This window comes from Hippoglossus hippoglossus, chromosome 12 (genome assembly GCF_009819705.1).
Source record: "Hippoglossus hippoglossus isolate fHipHip1 chromosome 12, fHipHip1.pri, whole genome shotgun sequence".
NCBI lineage: Eukaryota > Metazoa > Chordata > Actinopteri > Pleuronectiformes > Pleuronectidae > Hippoglossus > Hippoglossus hippoglossus.
Window position 1 is genome coordinate 36085 of NC_047162.1, and position 19548 is coordinate 55632.

The window sequence follows — 19548 nt, forward strand, 5'->3', positions numbered from 1 at the left end:
ATATAGGATAAGATGTAGACTATCCCTTGTACGTCTGAAGGTCTTCTGCACAAATTACCACAAAAAAAACATTAGGTGTTAGCAGGTGTTAGGGGCCACCAGCGGATGTTAGGGACATAACTTCAGTTGTGCACCTTAGCGTCATCAAGTGTTTTGACCTTCTGATCAATGATACAGGCCGAACTTGAGGGTACGCTGAGGATAAAGGTAAATCTGACTGGCTGCTGGGTATTATGGCAGTACTATGAAAGCCATGTGGCTGCTCAGTAGATCAGACATCATTACCTCTTTAGCCTTTTTAAACTAAACTCTGTACCATTTTAGAACATAGGACAAGATGGAGAATATTCCTTGTACGTTCGACCGCAGCAATTAATGCCTATTGCCAGTTGATGTTAGCGGATGTTAGTGACCACCAGCGGATGTTAGGGACATATCTTCAGCTGTGTACCTTAGCGTCATCAGGTGTTTAGGTCTTTTTCACAAGACATCCTCTTTTAAGGCAGGCCCACCACAGGTTGATCAGACCTGGGTGCATGTCCCTAGCATATTGGGGCCCAGTTGGGATCTTTCCTCCTGATCCAGAGCCATTGGCTGCAGCGTTCTGCAGTGTGTGAGGTTTCTTTTATGGTCCGGCGCAGGGCTTGTCGATGGATCTCCAGATCTTTGTGCAACCTAATGGTGCAGCCAACCTCCACAGGGCAAGCTATTGCTTTCCAGCAACATTGCTGTGCCTCAAATGCAAGGTCTGCATACCACAGCCTTTTCCTCTCATTTGCTTCATCAACATTATCCACCTAGGGTACTGTCAATTCTAAAAAGTAGACGATGCACAGGGTATTAGACCAGATTATCAGGTCAGGTCTTAGGGTGGTAGTGACAATATGTGATGGGACTGTAAGTCGCTGGCCCCCATCCATCAGCCTCTCCCAGTCTCGGACTTGCTCCAACTGACCACTACTGGCCAGTGGAGGAGGCCCTCTCTTTCCCTGTTCCCTCTCGCGGATAAATGTTGTCCTCCAAGCTGACTTCATGTTATCATTTGATGCAGTGTTAACCTTTAAACTCTGATGTTGGACAACATATTGCAAATGTGAAGAGGAAAAATCGTACATTAGCTTTAGAGAACAAACAAATTCAGATTAAATCCTGTAATTCCACAGGCAGACACTGGTTATTTCGTTGATTTACATTCACAAAAAGAGCCAATGAAATACATCGTTTATTTACATGGAAACATAACATTTTATAAGTTTTATATCTGTTTCAGAAAGGCACTTGATCAAATTCTTGTTGCAAATTATCAACAAGATTAAGGAAAATTCTATTTGGTAAAAGGCACATAAAAAAAAAGGAAAAGACATGGAGGGTGTAAACAAACATGAACAGACCATTTTCAAACTTTGAATCACAGACAAAATGGCAATCACGACTCTATCCCAACACAGTGATGAAAAGTTGTATTTCTGATGATGGTTTAAGAACTTCAATGTAAAGTTAAAGGTGCGAGGAGTATTAAAGGGCCCTCGCTCCTTGGATAGATCAGCACATGTAGGTGAAACAATGGATTCTACTTCTAATCTACAAAACTTCTGCTTTGTACATGGAGAACGAGACAGTGTGTAACATTTCAAGTAGATTGACAACGGAATGGGCAGAAAGAGACAAAGATACTAGCAATATGATAATTCATTATTTTTCTAACCCAAATGAATTGGCTTTTTGAGGGCTTTAACATGCTCAAAAGGTTACGAAACTTTGCTGAAAATTAGAAAGTGGTGAAAATGTACGTATTCTGGAGTAATTTGAAATGGGCGTGGCAAAATGGCTCAACAGCGCCACCTGGAACGCAGCCCCTAGGTTTCCCTTTGACCGATCTTCACAAAAAATGTAGGCCAGGTGTATCGTGACCAGTCATACAAAAAAGTCTCAAGGAGCATTATGAAAAACGCAGCAGGAAGCCCGCCATTTTGCATTTAGTGGCCATTTTGGCCATATTCCACATTTTTACTTTGACGAACTTGTCCCAGGGCTTTCATCTGATCAACTTCAAATTGAGATGAGTGTCATCACAACAAGATGGAGATAAAAATTAACTAAAAGATCGATTTTTCATCACACGGCGTGACCGTGGCGTGGCATCAAGGTTTAATTACACGCCATCAAAACACGAGGTTCTGTATCTCGGACATACATGGTCCAATCGACTCCAAACTAGACATGTAAAACAAGAGTCCCGGCCTGATGACATCTACACAGAAATCTTGACTTAAAATCACAGCGCCCCTTGGTGGAAACAAGAAATGTCTTGTTTTTGGAACGTCTTACACTTGGAGGTATTCCTCCTCACCCACTGCTCGCAGCCATGTCAAACTGTATCAAATGGGTCTCAAGACATTGATAATGAAGGCATAACATTACTGTGACTTTTCATCAAACGCCATAATAGTGGCGTGGCGTCAAAGTTCATCAACTCGCCGTGACACACGGAATTACTATAACTTCGGTGTTGGAGGTTCAACCTCCCTCAAACTACATTTGTGTAACAACAGCCCCCCCCTGCAGACATTCAGATGGTTTTAAGGAAAGGGCGTGGCAAAATAACTGACTAGCGCCCCCTAAAGTGCAGCCCCGGCACTACGATTGGCCGACATGTACAAAAATCGATAGGGACATGTGTCTTTTCATAAGAAACAAATAAGTCTCTTGGATAGATATGCTAGACCAAACAGGAAGCCCGCCATTTTGACTTTAGTGGCCATTTTTCACATTTTTACTTTGAGGTACTTGTACCAGGGCTTACATCAGATCAACTTCAAATTGAGATGAGTGTCATCTCAACAAGATGGAGATACAAACTAACTCAAAGATCGATTTTTCGTCACAGTTTGATTACACGCCATCAAAACACGATGTTCTGTATCTCGGACATACATGGACCATGAATCCTTTGATGCTGAGCCGTCAACCAACAACTCCACTCCTGCATTATCAGCATCAAAGGATTCAACAACAAATTAAAGCCCTCAAATTCTCATTTGAATTTTAAAAAACAACAACAACAAAGACAACCCTTGTGTTGTGAGGTCACAGCAGCAGAGCTTTGATGTAAAGGGCTCAGTTCACCTTTGACAGTTGGAGAGAGACACACAAGCAAGAAGACTCTGGATTACAGATCAATTCTCAGCTTCTCATTATTGAACTGCAAACACTGGACATCATGTCATCGTGGGAAACTCCAGAAGATCCTTCTGCTGCCTCAGGTAAGACTCTGAAAACAGAGTAGCTATGCTAGCAGAAGAAGCTATTGTAATGTGCAACCTGTGTGTGTCCTTGGTTAAGAGCTTGTGTGCGGTGTTTCCGATGTGTGCGTGTGAAGAGGAAGATATTAGAGGCTAGTTACTTCTGCTAGCATGGCTACTTCTGCTAGCTTGGCTACTTCTGCTAGCATAGCATAGCAAAGACATGTGACTCCTGTTGTGCGTTTGTTCATATTGTGTTGACTGAATGAATCTCTCACACTGAAAACACCCACATCACATATTCTGTCTCCACCATCTCTCTCCAGTTTCACTGACAGCACCTGATGCTCAGGCCGGCCAGACGCTGGACAGCAGCTCTTCCTCCTATTCGGTCCTGGACTTTCTAGGGGAAGACCAAACAGATCGTGGCTGTGAAAATCCTGAAGGACACGAGGTCGCCCAGGACATTGAGCAGGAGGTATGAGACTGAAGTCTTTGTTTATATTCCTGTGCTCAGGTGTTGTGCGCCATCAGAACATGAAGCTGATCAAACTGTTGATAGTCTTGTCTCATCATGTCTCCTCTTCTCTCTTCAGGTTACCATGCTGAAAGTCATCAGTGACCTGGATGCGGATCTCACCGACATGGTCAAGTTCCATGAAGAATTCCAGCACATGGAACAGACCTGTTTGGTGTTTGAGAGGCTGGACATGAGTCTTTATGACATGCTAGAGCAGCGAGAGTGGGAGCACCATCCTCTACATGAGATCCGCCCAGTTGCCAAGCAGGTATGTAGCAGAGATCAGTGCATCATGAAACCAACACTCTTTTGTTAGAGAGATCCCCAAAACCTAAACTTAACACCCAACAACAACACATGGAAAGAAATTCGAAATGTTGTGTATTCTTTGTGTCCCTGCAGCTCTTGGTGGCCTTGGATGCCCTGAAGGGTCTCGGCGTCTTGCACACTGACATAAAACCAGACAACGTTATGTTCGTTAACATGAAGGATCAGCCACTCAGGGTTAAGTTAATTGACCTTGGCTGCGCCATGATGGCGTCCCAAGTCGAGCTGGGGACGGAGATCCAGCCGTGTGGGTTCATGTGAGTTCATCCTGCACAGCATCTGTTTAGCAACATTATTTTCTCTGCCCTGAAATGTTTCAACAGATTTTTCATCTGTGGCTCATGTCTTTCCTTCTCAGGGCTCCAGAGATCTCTCTGGGTCTTCCATTCTCCGAGGCCGTCGATGTGTGGGGGGTCGGGTGCGTACTGGCGTTCCTGTACCTGGCTCAAAACCTGTTCTCCGTTGAATGCAAATATCAAATGGTATTTATCATCTAACAAAATTTATTTTAATTTATTTTTCATATTCATAGAGAATGTAAGCGGATGTGATTGTCATGATGTGTATTCTGTCTGCAGATGAAGAACATGGTGACAGTGCTGGGCCAGCCGCAGGACCACCTGCTCCGTGCTGGAAAGTACAGCGAGCAGTTCTTCATCGAAGAGGAGGGTGAAGACAGTCCATCATGGAGACTGATGGTAGAGTAAACACGTTCTTCTATGTTTGAGAATTTTAATGGAGCCTTTTTAAATCATACTGCCCTGTTCTCATCTTTATTTATTTTTGTTCCTTCAGACTGCAGAAGAATACACTGCTGTTAATAATGTGGAAACAGAGGAAGAGGAGGGCTTCATCGAGCTGCCGAACTCCCTCAATGGCCTGATTCATGCGAGTACTCTCTCATGTGTTGTACAAGTAAAGACTGGATCTGTACCAGTTATTTATCTGTCAATCGGGAGCTGGATCATCTGACCTGAAACCTGTTTTCAAATCCAGATCCATCCAAAGTTGGCTGAGATGGAAGACCGCATGGCCTTTGTGTCTCTGTTGGAGGGGCTGCTGCATCTTGACGGGGATGAGAGGATCTCTCCTCGTCAAGCTCTGGAGCTGCCCTTCATTTCCATGAGCCACCTGAGGGAGGACGTCCACAGCAGAGACTAGTAAGTGACCACATGTCCTTTCACACTGGAACTAAACAACACATCAGGTTGGATGGACTGATGGTTTTCATTAATTGACAGTGACTGATTTACTAATTGATTGTCTTCCCTCATCCAGTCTGACCACCTCCCAAGAAGCAATGAGGGTCTGCCCCACTGAGGACAGCGTCCACTGTTCAACCTCAGACAGTGGCTACTCTGGATCCATGGACGAAGTCTCCTGGGATTCTGTGGAGGCTCTAGACTTTACAAGTGACACCAGTGAACTGTCCTGGTGTTCTGACCTGACTATCAACTCCAGAGATACCTCGGTCTGGTCGTCCATCGGAGATGATGACACCAGGGAGGAAGTCTCCTGCCGTTCTGACAAGGCTGCAGATGTCACCGCTGCAGCCACAGCCTCCTCGGGCGGCAAGAGAACGCTGCTGAGAAGAATTCGAAAATTCTTCTCAAGACTCACAAGCTGCTGCCGTCCAAAACCGGAGGACTGAATTATTTATTTCTTTATTGGTGTTTTTCTATTTTAATATGCATTGTACATGTACATAATACTAGTTTTCAAAATTTTAATGTTTTATTAATACTTTTTTACTACATTTTAATACCTTTTACTACATTTAATGGTTTTAATACTTTTTAATACTGTGTGATATTCTTACTACATTTTAATACATTTAATACTTTTAATGATTCTGAATCCTGTTGATATTTCTTGTTTTATTTAAATACCTTGAATAATTGTTGTCTTTTACAGTGTGTAAATAAAATGTATTGATTGTATTTCAGTCCAGTGTCTCATAATCATACAAAGTCAACTAAAGATTCAGGTCTGAGTGAGCGGACATGTGAAATGCATTTTCAGGTGATTTTTAATGGACGGGATTAAAACTGATACAGAGTCTCAGATCTCAGAATGCATTCAGGCACATTCAGATCTGTATTGTAGCATCGACCACTTGTGATTGGATCACTCAGGATGGATGTTGATACCTGGTCTGAGCTGTGACTTAGTGATGCTCAAACCTTTACCCTTCATTCCACCCACAGTTATTCTCTGGTGTTCTCTCACTCTTAGTCTCCAACAATTTATTGAATCTCAGCAGGTCCTCACACTGCAGCCATGAGGCAGAAGCAGATCCAAACCGTGTTCCCCTGAGTAGGAGGCCTTTCACACTCTCTCACACACACACACACGTATGAGCATTAACAATGCATTCATTCCCAATCATTTGCCCAATTTCAGCCTTCATTGGTTGTGATAATCACCTCCTCTGAATCAGTTCTCCATCTTGTATAATTTGAACTCATTGTTTCACCAGTTGTTCGCAGTGAGAAATGATTGAGCTTCTGTGTTTAGCTTCTCATTGCAGTGAAATGTAATGTTTTAAAAATTAATGTATCAGACAAGGGAATCATCTTCCTTCCTATTCAGAAGCAGTGTGTATGGCATCAATGGAGACATTCTTACATGAGGTATATGACAGGAAAAGCCATGCATTCCCAGTTACAAAACAATTCTTCTGCAACTCATTCACCACAGCACTTGTTGATGGTGCCAGCTGCAACAACTGTGGCAGGTGTTGGTGAACAAAACACACCACTTCCCCCCCAGTACTCAGGTATGACAGATGCTGTTCTCCAGCACGTGCCACTACCTCCAGTCCTCAGAAAGCATTGAGTGAAACAAACAACATTAACAGCAAATATAAAGCTGCACAGTTTCACCTTGTGTTTGCCACTCATGGGACACAATGTGCAAGTCCACACAGGAAAGAGAGATTAATTTACTACAGAAGGGAGGCCGGCACTGTGCAAGGTCATTCCCCAACACTGGCACCATTGTGTTTGGTGAGAGAGTTGTGAGATATTGTTGATCCGTCAGGGAGAGAAAGAAGGAAACACACAGAAGTCCAGTGTAGGTTTAATGGTTTGAGTTATTATATATTTTTTATTATCTGTGCAGACTTGGGAGTAGAATTCTTCATGGGACCAAAAAGAGACCCAGGAATGTCCCAAATTTCGACTCGGACTCGAGAGACAGACCCGATTGGCATTGATTTAATTAGGGCCCGAGCACCGAACAGTAGGAGATAGTGGGAGGCCCTATTGAAATTGTAAGGATTATTATTTTTATTTTTTTTCAGGCAAATGAATTGGCTTTTTGAGGGCTTTAACATGCTCAAATAGTTACCAAAGTTTGCAGAAAATTAGAAAGTGGTGAAAATTTACGTATTCTGGAGTAATTTTAAATGGGCATGGAAAAATGGCTCAACAGCGCCCCCTGGAACGCATTCACATTGACCGATCTTCACAAAAATTGATACACAGGTGTATGACCAGACAAACAAAAAAAGTCTTAAGTGCACTTTGAAAAAAGCAACAGGAGGCCCGCCATTTTGCATTTAGTGGCCATTTTTCACATTTTTACTTTGACGAACTTGTCCCAGGGCTTTCATCAGATCAACTTCAAATTGAGATGAGTGTCATCTAAACAAGATGGAGATAAAAACTACCTCAAAGATCGATTTTTCGTCACATGGTGTGACCGTGGCGTCGAAGTTTGATTACACGCCATCAAAACACAAGGTTCTGTATCTCGGACATACATGGACCATGAATCCTTTGATCTAATTAAACTTCTACAAGGTTTAAATTCACCTAAGAGTAATAAAAAAACAGGGTTAGGATAGGGGAACTCAGCCTGCCTCCTATTGAAGGTGCACGGTCCTTCCCCCAGGGGGCTACCTGGTCCCAGTTTCGCTGACGGGGACAACCTTGTCGCCTCCCGTATCTCACTGTAGTCAATCCCTCATTGTTTTGGTTAGAGTAACCCATTTTGTTTTATGTGTGATTGTGTTTTTTAATTATTTATTTATAGATGACTTATAGTTGCTTGTACAGTCTCCTTGGTTATCTGTCTATAATGAAATATAATTTATAATAAGGGTGTAATAATACTTTTTTTAATATTTATTAGTGAGATATATGTAATCAAGTGTGAAATATTTTTTATTAAAAGGTAAAATTTATGAAATAAAATCAAAAACTGAAAACACGTGACCTTGTCAATGTGTTGCATGCCTCCTGACGACGTTTCGACCCTCTTGGGTCTTCTTCAGGTCTTATTAGGCACGTAAAAAAGCTAAATATTTCTATCTGAGGCTGCAAGTCTGAGCTGTGAGATCCTTGCACTACAACGTTCAGAGCAAGAGTGAGTGAGGAGTCTGAGGGCTCCTGTATTTATAGGCTGCCTCTCACAAACCCCTCCCCCTTGTCGATTCCACTGTGATCCTTTACTTCTATAACTGTGAATAAAAATAAACTTATTTATATTATCATTCATGATACCGTGTATCTATGAATATATTATATTTTATTGGACTTAGTGATATATTTATTTATTTATATTCTATTTAAAATAAAATTGTGACTTGTGATTTTAAATGAATTTCATATAGATAAACTGTGATTGTTTTAACTTACATATCAAATTACATGTTATTTATTTGAGTTGTCTACATCCATGTATTGTTTTTGTGATAAATCATGTTGTTATTACTACTTCGTGACGTCTACGAATTGTCTTTTTTTTTATTGAATTGTGACTTGTGATTTTAAGCGAATTTCGTAAAGATAAACTGTGATTTTTCATTAGTGTAATTTGGAGAATATGTTCTACAGAATATCTGGACTTAGATAAACACTGTTGTTCTCAAGTTAGAAGGTTTTAGGTTTAGGTTTAGGCAAAGGTCCATAGTGGTTAGGATAGGGGAACTGAGCCCGCCTATTATTGAAGGTGCACGGTCCTTCCCCCAAGGGGCTACCTCAGGGGTGGGCATTGTACGGCACCCTTTGGCTGTCCGTGACCGGCCCGTGTGAGGTTGATTGGAAATTACAAAGTAAACATTTTTTTCAAATTTTACCTCATGCATGGACTAAAGCTGCAGTGCTTTTATTTTGAAGTGTTTTATTCACGTAATGACGCAAAACGTAAATCAAATACTTGCGCATTATTGAATCAAGTGTACGAGCAGTCACAACTCACAAGACGACTTTAGCCCTCAAAAATGTTTGCTCATGCTAAAAAAAGAAAGGTAGACACCGAATGCAGGGTTTTCAACAAAAAATGGACTGCTAAGTATTTATTTATTGAAGTCGGAGGTAAAGCCGTGTGTTTAGTTTGCGGAGAGCAGATCGCCGTGTGACGACCCCTTCCACCCTCGCCTGGACACTAGGTGTCCCTGTTCTCTTTTCCCCTGAGCTGTCGGTGGAGGTGACGTCAGTGTTAATCAGTGCACACCTCGGCCAGGTGTGCTGGGCCCTTTAAAAAGCCTTGCCACGTTCATCTCTGGGTCTGGCGCTCTTGGCGGAACGAGGTTGGCGCTCCCTGACTCCTGACTGAAGCATCCTTTTCTGTTTTTGTTCTTGGACACACGTTGTGTTGTTGAGTATAATTTAATTTGTTAATAAATATCTAAAAAAGCAACAGTCCACTCGTGTCATCTCCCTCCTTGTCACAATCCTTGAGCCGGGCTGTGACAGCCGTGTTTAAGGATTTCAATTTGAGTCGGCATTACGAGACGAAGCACGCGGAGAAATACAAAAGCTTGACTGATGCTGAAAAGGCATGGACATCGGAAGCTTTGCTAGCTAAGCTACAAAAGCAGTAAGGCTTTTTTACCAAGCTTCACACATCCAGGGATGCAGCAACCAAGACCAGCTTTGTGATATCCCACAAAATCGCTAAAAACAGTAAGCCATTCTCGGAGGGGGAGTTTGTCAAAGAGTGCTTGGTGGACTCTGCAGCACTAATATGCCCTGAAAAAAAAGAAGCATTTGAGCAAGTCCCGCTATCCAGGCTAACCGTGACGAGAAGGATCGAGGACATTGCGGGGAATCTGGAGCTTCAGCTGCAACATGAAGTGGTAAGTTTTGACTTTTTCTCCTTGGCTTTGGACGAGAGCTGTGATGTCCGTGACACAGCCCAGTTACTCGTATTCATCCGTGGGATAAAGGACTTCAAGATTACGGAGGAGCTGGCAGCACTGCGGTCAATGAAAGGGACAACGACAGGGAGCGATCTATTCACGGAGGTAGATGCATGCATGAACACGCTGGGTCTGAAATGGGACAGACTGGCAGGTGTCACAACGGACGGCTGTCCAAGTCTGACCGGGAAAAATGTCGGACTTTTGAAACGTATGCAAGATAAAGTGACTGAAATCGACCCAGATCAGAAATTGGTATTTTTGCATTGTATAATACATCAGCATGTGTTGTGCAAGTCAGTGCTAAAAATGAACCATGTTATTGATGTTGTCACTAAAATAGTTAACTTCATCAGGGCACGAGCATTGAATCATAGACAGTTTGTTTCACTTTTGGAGGAGCATGAGACTGAACATGGTGACATAGGCTACCACACAGCTGTCAGATGGCTCAGCCTGGGCAAAATGCTAAAAAGAGTATGGGAGCTGAAAGCAGAGATTCGAGAGTTCTGCGAAAAGAAAGGCAAGGACATCCCAGAGCTCTCAGATGAGGACTGGATGGCAGATTTTGCATTTGCTGTTGATGTGACTGCACTGATGAATGAACTGAACACCAAACTGCAAGGCAAGGGCCTATTTGTTCATGAAATGCACAGCCTGGTGAAGGCTTTCATGAGAAAGTTGCAGTTTCTTTCAAGCCAACTGGAGAGCAACAATCTCACTCACATGCAAACCCTGAAAGAAGTCACACCATCAGCTGATCACCTTTGCAGGTACTCATCCATGCTAGGAGCACTGCATGGTGCGTTTTCAAGGCGATTTGAAGATCTCAGAATGATCGAGGATGAAATGCACATGATTTCCTCTCCCTTTACCTGTAGTGTGGATAATGCACCCAGTGATGTTCAGCTGGAACTCATTGACCTGCAGTCTGATGCGGTACTGGCAGAGCATTTTAAGTCAGGATCACTGCTGGATTTTTACTCTTCTCTCAAGGAGGAGAACTTTCCAAACATAAGGAGACATGCTCAGAAGATGTTGGTTCTCTTTGGCTCTACCTACATATGTGAAAAAACATTCTCAGTGATGAAGTTTGCAAAATCCAGGTATAGATCCTCTCTCACTGATGATCATCTGGCAGCTGTGCTTCGCATCTCCACCTCAGACATTCAACCTGACTTTGATGCACTTGTGAAAGCCCAACAGAGACTAGATTTCTCTCACTGAACTGAAAAAAATCAAATGAGGTGGTTAGACTAGAAATGCTGGCATGTAAAGGCACCAACTAGCAGTGAACTGGGACACTTTCTTTGGAGGCCTTTTTCTCAAAATCACAGTTCAGTGACAATTGTTATAATATGATGTATCTTGCTTACTATTTGGAGTACAAAGACAATATTGCGGTGTCTTTAGAAAGCTAAGAACCTCTTTCCAACAGTATATGGAACTCAAAATGTGTTTTGGGGTGAATGTGCCTGAAAATGACACTAATATAATGAGTCACAAATGGTAAAAATGTTCACATTTTGTTTGTTTTGGTGTTTCTGGATGATTTTTTTGCAGAAATGGTTATCCTTCAGGGCTGAATTCAAGCCCAAGTCACACCCCTGGTAGTGGGTGGGGAAAAGTGTTTTCTTCTGAATTGCAAATTTGGGACCCTTTCACACTCACAGAACCCCACATGAAAGAGAAATAATGTTTTTTTGCTTCATTGGCAGTGGGATCAAAATGTTTCTATTACTGTTTTTGTTTACCATTGTTTTGGGAAATTTTATTGAATAAATTACATTTTTTGTAAGGCAACCTCGCTTTTTCATTGCTTAATCATAACATGCAGTACTCTTACCAGTCTTACCAGCTTGTCAAAACAATGCTATATACTGCTTTTATAAAGAAATATAATTAATATTATGCAGAATTGAGTTCAGCCTTTGGCCTGGCCCCCCACAATATTTTCTGTTTCTCATGTGGCCCCATGGAAAAAATAATTGCCCACCCCTGGGCTACCTGGTCCCAGTTTCGCTGATGGGGACGACCTTGTCGCCTCCCGTATCTCACTGTAGTCCATCCCTCATTGTTTTGGTTAGAATAACCCATTTTGTGTTATGTGTGATTGAGTTTTTTAATTATTTATTTATAGATGATTTATAGTTGCTTGAAATATAATTTATAATTAGAGCCCACAAAAAGCCCCTTCTTTTGCCTGAAAAATAATAATAAAAATAAATACAAAATTATTATTATAATAATAATAATAATAATAATAAGTAAAAATGTGGAATATGGCCAAAATGGCCACTAAATGCAAAATGGCGGGCTTCCTGTGCGTTTTTCAAATTGCACCTCTGGACTTTTTTGTTTGTCTGGTCATGATACACATGTGTATCGATTTTTGTGAAAATCGGTCAATGTGAACGCGTTCCGGGGGGCTCGGGGGGGCGCCGTTGAGCCATTTTGCCACGCCCATTTAAAATTACTCCACAATACGTAAATTTTCACCACTTTCTAATTTTCTGCAAATTTTGGTAAGAATTTGAGCATGTTAAAGCCCTCAAAAAGCCAATTCATTTGCCTGAAAAAAAAAAAATATAATAATAATAATCCTTACAATTTCAATAGGGCCTCCCACTCTGTTCGGTGCTCGGGCCCTAATAATATTATAAGAATAAAGGAAAGTAAAGTAAAGATCAATTCTAGGTTTCATTTTACAGAGGGAATATTTCAAGATCAGCCTGTCGTCTGTGTTAAAATGAGGAATGTGGAGCGTGTGGTTTGTTTTTCACAAATAACAAAATACTTTATATTTTGTCACATCAGCACCACATTGTCATAAGTATCAGGACTTTGAAAAGATTGTAGAAGAAACTGAGTCTAATCTGAGGAAAGAAACAAACAGGTTGTCCTTGGTGTTTCTCACAATGAGATTGGTTCAAGACATTGGATCCAGAAATCTTTGAGTAATTGTCTTCAACACAGCCCTAGTACTCCTGCGTATTGGTCAGACTATATTGGCTAAAAACTAATTTGTACTTCTGGTTAACTTCAGTCATCACATTCTCATTTCTCCCTTCTCGGAATAGTGTAGTTTGGGGCTGGTTGGTTATAATATATATTTTTTTCCAGGCAAATGAATTGGCTTTTTGAGGGCTTTAACATGCTCAAATTCTTACCAAAATTTGCAGAAAATTTGAAAGTGGTGAAAATGTACGTATTCTTGAGTGGCTCAACGGCGCCCCCCGAGCCCCCTGGAACGCGTTCACATTGACCGATCTTCACAAAAATCGATACATAGGTGTATCATGACCAGACAAACAAAAAAGTCTCAAGGGGCATTATGAAAAACGCAACAGGAAGCCCGCCATTTTGCATTTAGTGGCCATTTTGGCCATATTCCACATTTTTACTTTGAGGTACTTGTACCAGGGCTTACATCAGATCAACTTCAAATTGAGATGAGTGTCATCTCAACAAGATGGAGATACAAACTAACTCAAAGATCGATTTTTCGTCACACGGTGTGACCGTGGCGTGGCGTCAAAGTTTGATTACACGCCATCAAAACACGATGTTCTGTATCTCGGACATACATGGACCATGAATCCTTTGATGCTGAGCCGTCAACAAACAACTCCACTCTGCAGTGACAGTGTCAGTGGTCATAGATCAAAGGAATCTTTATTGTCTTGCAAAGGTGACGTCTCTCTCTCTCTCTTTCTCTCTCAGAATTGGGACATTTCCTCAAACCGTGTAAACATTGAGGTACGGCGAATGTTCATCCTTCGCCAAAGGAGACGATGTTGTCATAACTCCACTGTGCATTGTCTTATCACCACCAAACTTCTGTTTCATGATCAGAGTCCAAGCCTGAACAGCTCTATGTGTCAATATTTCCTCAGGGTCATAGGGCCACCTACTGATCAGTGTGAAAATGAAGTTGTTGTAACATTGTCCAATTGACACAAAATTGCTCACGCTACATCAGAGACCCTACTTGAACAGATCTATTAGTCTGTATGTAATAATATTGATGGCGCCACCTACTGGCAACAGGAAATAAGCTTTGTTTTACAACTATCATTCAATTTACATAAAATGTTCACAGTGTGATGTGCAATTGATAGCGTTGACCGTAATGAGCAATTAGCAGGCAAGAATCGACATCACGTGATGGACGCAGGAAGTGAAGCGTTTATCCTTGCCGCAGTGCGCAAAATGAATGCAACGCTTCAAAATGCATGTGCTCGGGTCCGTTCAGTGCTGCTTTGCAGCCCTAGAAATTGTAGAAATTGTAAGGACTTGTCTTTTTTAAAATTTGTATTCATTTGCTTTCATGTTACGTCGTCTTCCTTTTATCGTTCCTATTCTTTATATTAGTATTTATTCTTCATTAATGTTCAAACCCCTCCTTTCCTTCCACCGTTTGTATTGGTCACTCGTAATGGACCAAATTCGTTTAAGTATTGGATGCTTATACAAACCAATCACCATCATTTCAGTTGACATTTGTTGTTTTTGTATTAATTATTATTTTTAATTATTTATTTAATTATTATTATTTATTTTTTAATTCATTTTCTCAACAGCTTTATTTCTGATATAATTTTTTTCAATGACTATTGTATGGGTTGCCATGACATTTGATGTTAGCCATTCACATTCTCCCCAGGAAAAATTCTTATCTCTGAACTTTTCATTGAGCACCATTTTGAATTGTAATTTCTCTAATACGGACCAAAGGCCAAATACCTGAGGAAGTCATGATATTTCCAACCTCGGCTGTAATTTTTGGGAAGCGCTGATGAGCATATGTAATTATAATATATAACTTATAAATTACTGTATGTGTGTGTGTGTGCCCCTTTGTTTCACTGTGTGTGTATGTGTGTGTCCCTTTGATGTGGGGGAGGTGTGTGTGTCCCTTTGATGTGGGGGAGGTGTGTGTGCCCCTTTGTTTCACTGTATGTGTATGTGTGTGTCCCTTTGATGTGGGGGAGGTGTGTGTGTCCCTTTGATGTGGGGGAGGTGTGTGTGCCCCTTTGTTTCACTGTATGTGTGTGTTTGTGTAGAATGCAGAAAAGTTTTATCTAGTTTTGTAAATGACTGTTATTTCTTTATTTTCCCAAAATAGGCAATCATCTGATGTAGATTCAGATCAGGATTGGGAGCCGGATACTTCGCGCCCAGCCAGCAAGCGGCCACATATAGTGGAGCAGCAGGACAGTTCCTCAGTTCAGACAGAGGTTCTGCCAGCAGGAGAAGACCAAGAGGCAGAGGACGGGGGAGGAGAGAGAGAAGCAGCAGCAGCAGCAGCAGTCGAGCCGGTTTGTCAACCAGCACATCTGTATGTATGATTTTTTTTTCATATTTTGGACGGCATACAAAACTGACTTTTTAGGTGATTTCGAACGACATACCGGCGTATGACTTTTTTTTCATAGTTTGGACGACATACAAACTTAAAAGTAAATTGAATACGTACATTTTCACCACTTTCTAATTTTCTGCAAACTTTGGTAACCATTTGAGCATGTTAAAGCCCTCAAAAAGCCAATTCATTTGCCTGAAAAAAATATATAATAATCCTTACAATTTCAATAGGGCCTCCCACTGTTCGGTGCTCGGGCCCTAATTAAAATTAAAGCCCTCAAAAAGCCAATTCATTTGTCTGAAATTTCTTTTTCAAATTACTCCAGAATACTAAAATATCCGTAGGCCTTGAATTTCCTGCAAAGTTTCATGATCTTTTGAGCATGTCTAGGCCCTGAAAAAGCCACCCAAAGGGAAATAAAAATAATTAAAATTACTCCAGAATACGTAAATTTTCACCACTTTCTAATTTTCTGCAAACTTTGGTGATGATTTGAGCATGTTAAAGCCCTCAAAAAGCCAATTCATTTGCCTGAAAAAAAAAAAAATAAATGAAAAAAAACTATAATGCACAGAGGAGTTATTAATAAATCCCTCTTTTTTGGCGAATCATCAAAATTCTATGCCACTGTTGTGCAATAATGCATTAAACGTGATTCCATAAAATGGTGTGCCTTTCGGCATTCAATAAATTTGGTTATCAAAATAAAATATTAAATATTAATATTAAAATATATTAAATAATAACTTTAATTGATTAAATTTACCTCGGGGCACCACCCTTCAAATGAAGGGAAAAGATAGCCAATTTATTGATTAAGTCTCATAAAAGTACTAACTACAAATTTGGAACTCTGATTAACAATTAAATTAATAACTATAATCAAAATTACCATTTAGATAGTTAGCTAAGTTGAAGGATATAGAGTTCTTGACAGTGTAGAGGTTGGAAAAATTCACTTATGCAACATTAATGAAAAAACATTTGTGAAAGGAAAACATTTATTATGAATATAATAAAGTATAAAAACACAAATTACTAACGATGTACTTATTAAACAAAGATGTGTATATGAGTATACGTGTGTGTGTCTGTGTGCTTCCAAAATGGCGGCTGGCCACTCTAGAGATAACAGCCTCCCCCGTTTGGAATGTTTACGACCTGTGTCGGGGGTGCTTCGATAATTAGGTGAAGAGATATGCGTGTGTCTGTGTGTGTGCCAAATTAGAGAAAGTTACTAGATGCATGCAAGGAAGGACTGAAGAGCATAACTAACATTAACTTTAAAAATAACTTGTAACCACAATATCACAGCAACATAAATCAAACTTATAAACATCACACAGAATTGAATAAACAGTCTTTGCTTAGCCTAGTATAATTATTAAGCCCAGTTGTGTTACCCATCCGTGGAAAGGGGAAAAAGAGTTGCTGTGCAGTTCGCAGTTTTGTGAAGTCGTCTTGCTGGTTTGTGGCTCTTGCCTTGGTGATTCTGTTGAGCTGTGTAGCTCAGTTGCTGGTTGAAGTTCTCCAGCAGGACATCGCGTCGCTGCTTGAAGGGTTGGTAGAGCTTGAATTGCGAGGAGGTTTCCTTGGTGAGGTGAGCTGGAAGCTGCAACTCTCCTCCATGAAGTTGAGTTGAAAGAGTGAGCTGGACCCCCTTCTCCTCTCCTCTGAGAGGATTCGTGGAAGGCCGGTGTGCTCCTCTTGAAGAGGTGAATGGAAAGAGGCTGGTGTTGTGCCATAATGCATCAAACGTGATACCATAAAATGGTGTGCCTTTCGGCATTCAATAAATTTGGTTATCAAAATAAAATATTAAATATTAATATTTTATTATTAATATTAAATAATAACTTTAATTGATTAAAGTTACCTCAGGGCACCACCCTTCAAAGGAAGGGAAAAGATAGCCAATTTATTGATTAAGTCTCATAAAGGTACTAACTACAAATTTGGAACTCTGATTAACAATTAAATTAATAACTATAACCAAAATTACCATATAGATAGTTAGCTAAGTTGAAGGATATGGAGTTCTTGACAGTGTAGAGGTTGGCAAAATTCACTTATGCAACATTAATGAAAAAACATTTGTGAAAGAAAAACATTTATTATGAATATAATAAAGTATAAAAACACAAATTACTAACGGTGTACTTACTAAACAAAGATAGGTATGTGAGTATACATGTGTGTGTGTCTGTGTGAGTCAGCGTGCTTTCAAGATGGCGGCTGGCCAAAGAGATAACACCCTTTTCCCCCCTATGTGCTCCCAAAATGGCGGCTGGCCACATTGAAGATAACACCCTCCCCCCCCCCCCCTCCCTATTGTCTTTACGACATGTAGCAGGGGTCAGAGCTAATTGGGTAAAGGAATATGCATGTGTCATGTGTGTGCCAAATTAGACAAAGTTACTAGATTGGATGCAACGAAAGACTGTGAAGAGCATAACAGACTAACATTACTTTCTCAATAACTTGGAACCAAAATATCACAACCCCACAAATCAAACTTATAAACCTCACACAGAATCGAATAAACAGTCTTGCTTAGCCTAGTATAATTATTAAACCCAGTTGTGTTACCTGTCCGTGGAAAGGGGGAAAAGGAAGTTGCTGTGCAGTTCGCAGTTTTGTGTTGTCTTGCAAGTCGTCTTGCTGGTTTGTGGCTCTTGCCTTGGTGATTCTGTTGAGCTGTGTAGCTCAGTTGCTGGTTGAAGTTTTCCTGCAGGGCATCGCATCGCTGCTAGGACGTTGGTAGAGCTTGGGTTACGAGGAGGTTTCCTTGGTGAGATGAGCTGGAAGCTGCACCTTTGTGCTCCTCTCGAAGAGTTGGATGGGAAGAGAAGATGTGAGCTGGAGAAGAGGCTCGACAGCCTTCCCTCCTGTGGAAGGATTGTAGGAAGAGGACAGAAGAGGGGGAGACCTGGCCTTATATTGGCCCGGTGACCTCACAGGTCATGGGGTCCAGAGTGACCAATGGGAGTTGAAACCTGTGTCCCTGGGGGGGGTTTTCACACCTCTGTGTGACGTTGATGGCCCCTGGGAGACTGAGTCCTGGAGGGACATGCGGCTTCAGGCTTTTGATGGCCCCTGGCAGACTGAGTCCTGGAGGGACATGCGGCTTCAGGCTTTTGATTGCACATATAGGCAGAGCTTTGGTCTTCTAAAAACCATGTCCCAACACTGGACAGCCTTCTCCCCTCTGAGGGATTGTAGAAAAGAGATAGAAGAAAGGGGGAACAGCCCCCTCTGGGCCCCATGACCTGTGAGGTCACTGGGGCCCAGAGTGACCAATAGGAGTTGAAACCTGTGTCCCTGGGGGGGGTTTCACACCTCTGTGTGACGTTGAGGCCCCTGGGAGACTGAGTTCCTTGCTCTGGTTTTCTCCGGAACAAAGGACATGCGGCTTCAGGCTTTTGACTACCCATGTAGGCCGAAGTATAGTACACAAATAACCATGTCCCAACACCACGCTACGGTCACACCGTGTAACGTACACTTTAAAAATTCTCATTTTACTCTTAATCATGAACTAAAGTTGTCTCTCAACATTAATTGACACACATCAGTAAGTTTAATTTAATTTCCAACATATTAACAATTTGAAAATCTGTGTGAACAAACTCTTCAGCCCTGGGGAAGATTTGTGCCTTGGGCAAACCATGGTCTTACACTGCCCTCTAGTGACCAATATTGCAGGTGCAGCTCAATCATCTTGATTTGACTCATCAAATTTGAATGCCACGCCACGGTCAGACCGTGTGATGAAATCATATATACCGAGGTAGTTTATATCTCCATCTTGCTCCTCGTGTTTTGATGGCGTGTAATCAAACTTTGACGCCACGCCACGGTCACACCGTGTGATGAAAACGCGAGATTCGAGGTAGTTTATATCTCCAGCTTGTTTAGATGACACTCACCTCATTATGAAGTT

General features: G+C 41.3%; 1 protein-coding gene across 1 annotated transcript; it reads left to right on the forward strand.

Annotated features, from left to right (window-relative positions):
• Positions 1 to 3796: 3796 nt before the first annotated feature.
• On the forward strand, positions 3797 to 12009 carry LOC117772190 (general transcription factor II-I repeat domain-containing protein 2B-like). The gene is made up of 9 exons (XM_034603166.1): positions 3797 to 4030; positions 4165 to 4571; positions 4668 to 4787; positions 4885 to 5004; positions 5086 to 5249; positions 5368 to 5660; positions 9511 to 9625; positions 9949 to 11854; positions 11928 to 12009. The coding sequence occupies exons 2-8, from the start codon at positions 4401 to 4403 to the stop codon at positions 11462 to 11464; spliced, it is 2499 nt and encodes an 832-aa protein (XP_034459057.1). The 5' UTR covers positions 3797 to 4030; positions 4165 to 4400; the 3' UTR covers positions 11465 to 11854; positions 11928 to 12009.
• Positions 12010 to 19548: the final 7539 nt, after the last annotated feature.

Coding starts and splice junctions, on each gene's coding strand:
- LOC117772190 (XM_034603166.1), top strand. CDS start 4,401: ATGTTTCAACAGATTTTTCATCTGTGGCTCATGTCTTTCCTTCTCAGG. Junction 4,572..4,667: donor TTGAATGCAAATATCAAATG/GTATTTATCATC, acceptor TTCTGTCTGCAG/ATGAAGAACATGGTGACAGT. Junction 9,626..9,948: donor GGCGCTCTTGGCGGAACGAG/GTTGGCGCTCCC, acceptor TCACACATCCAG/GGATGCAGCAACCAAGACCA.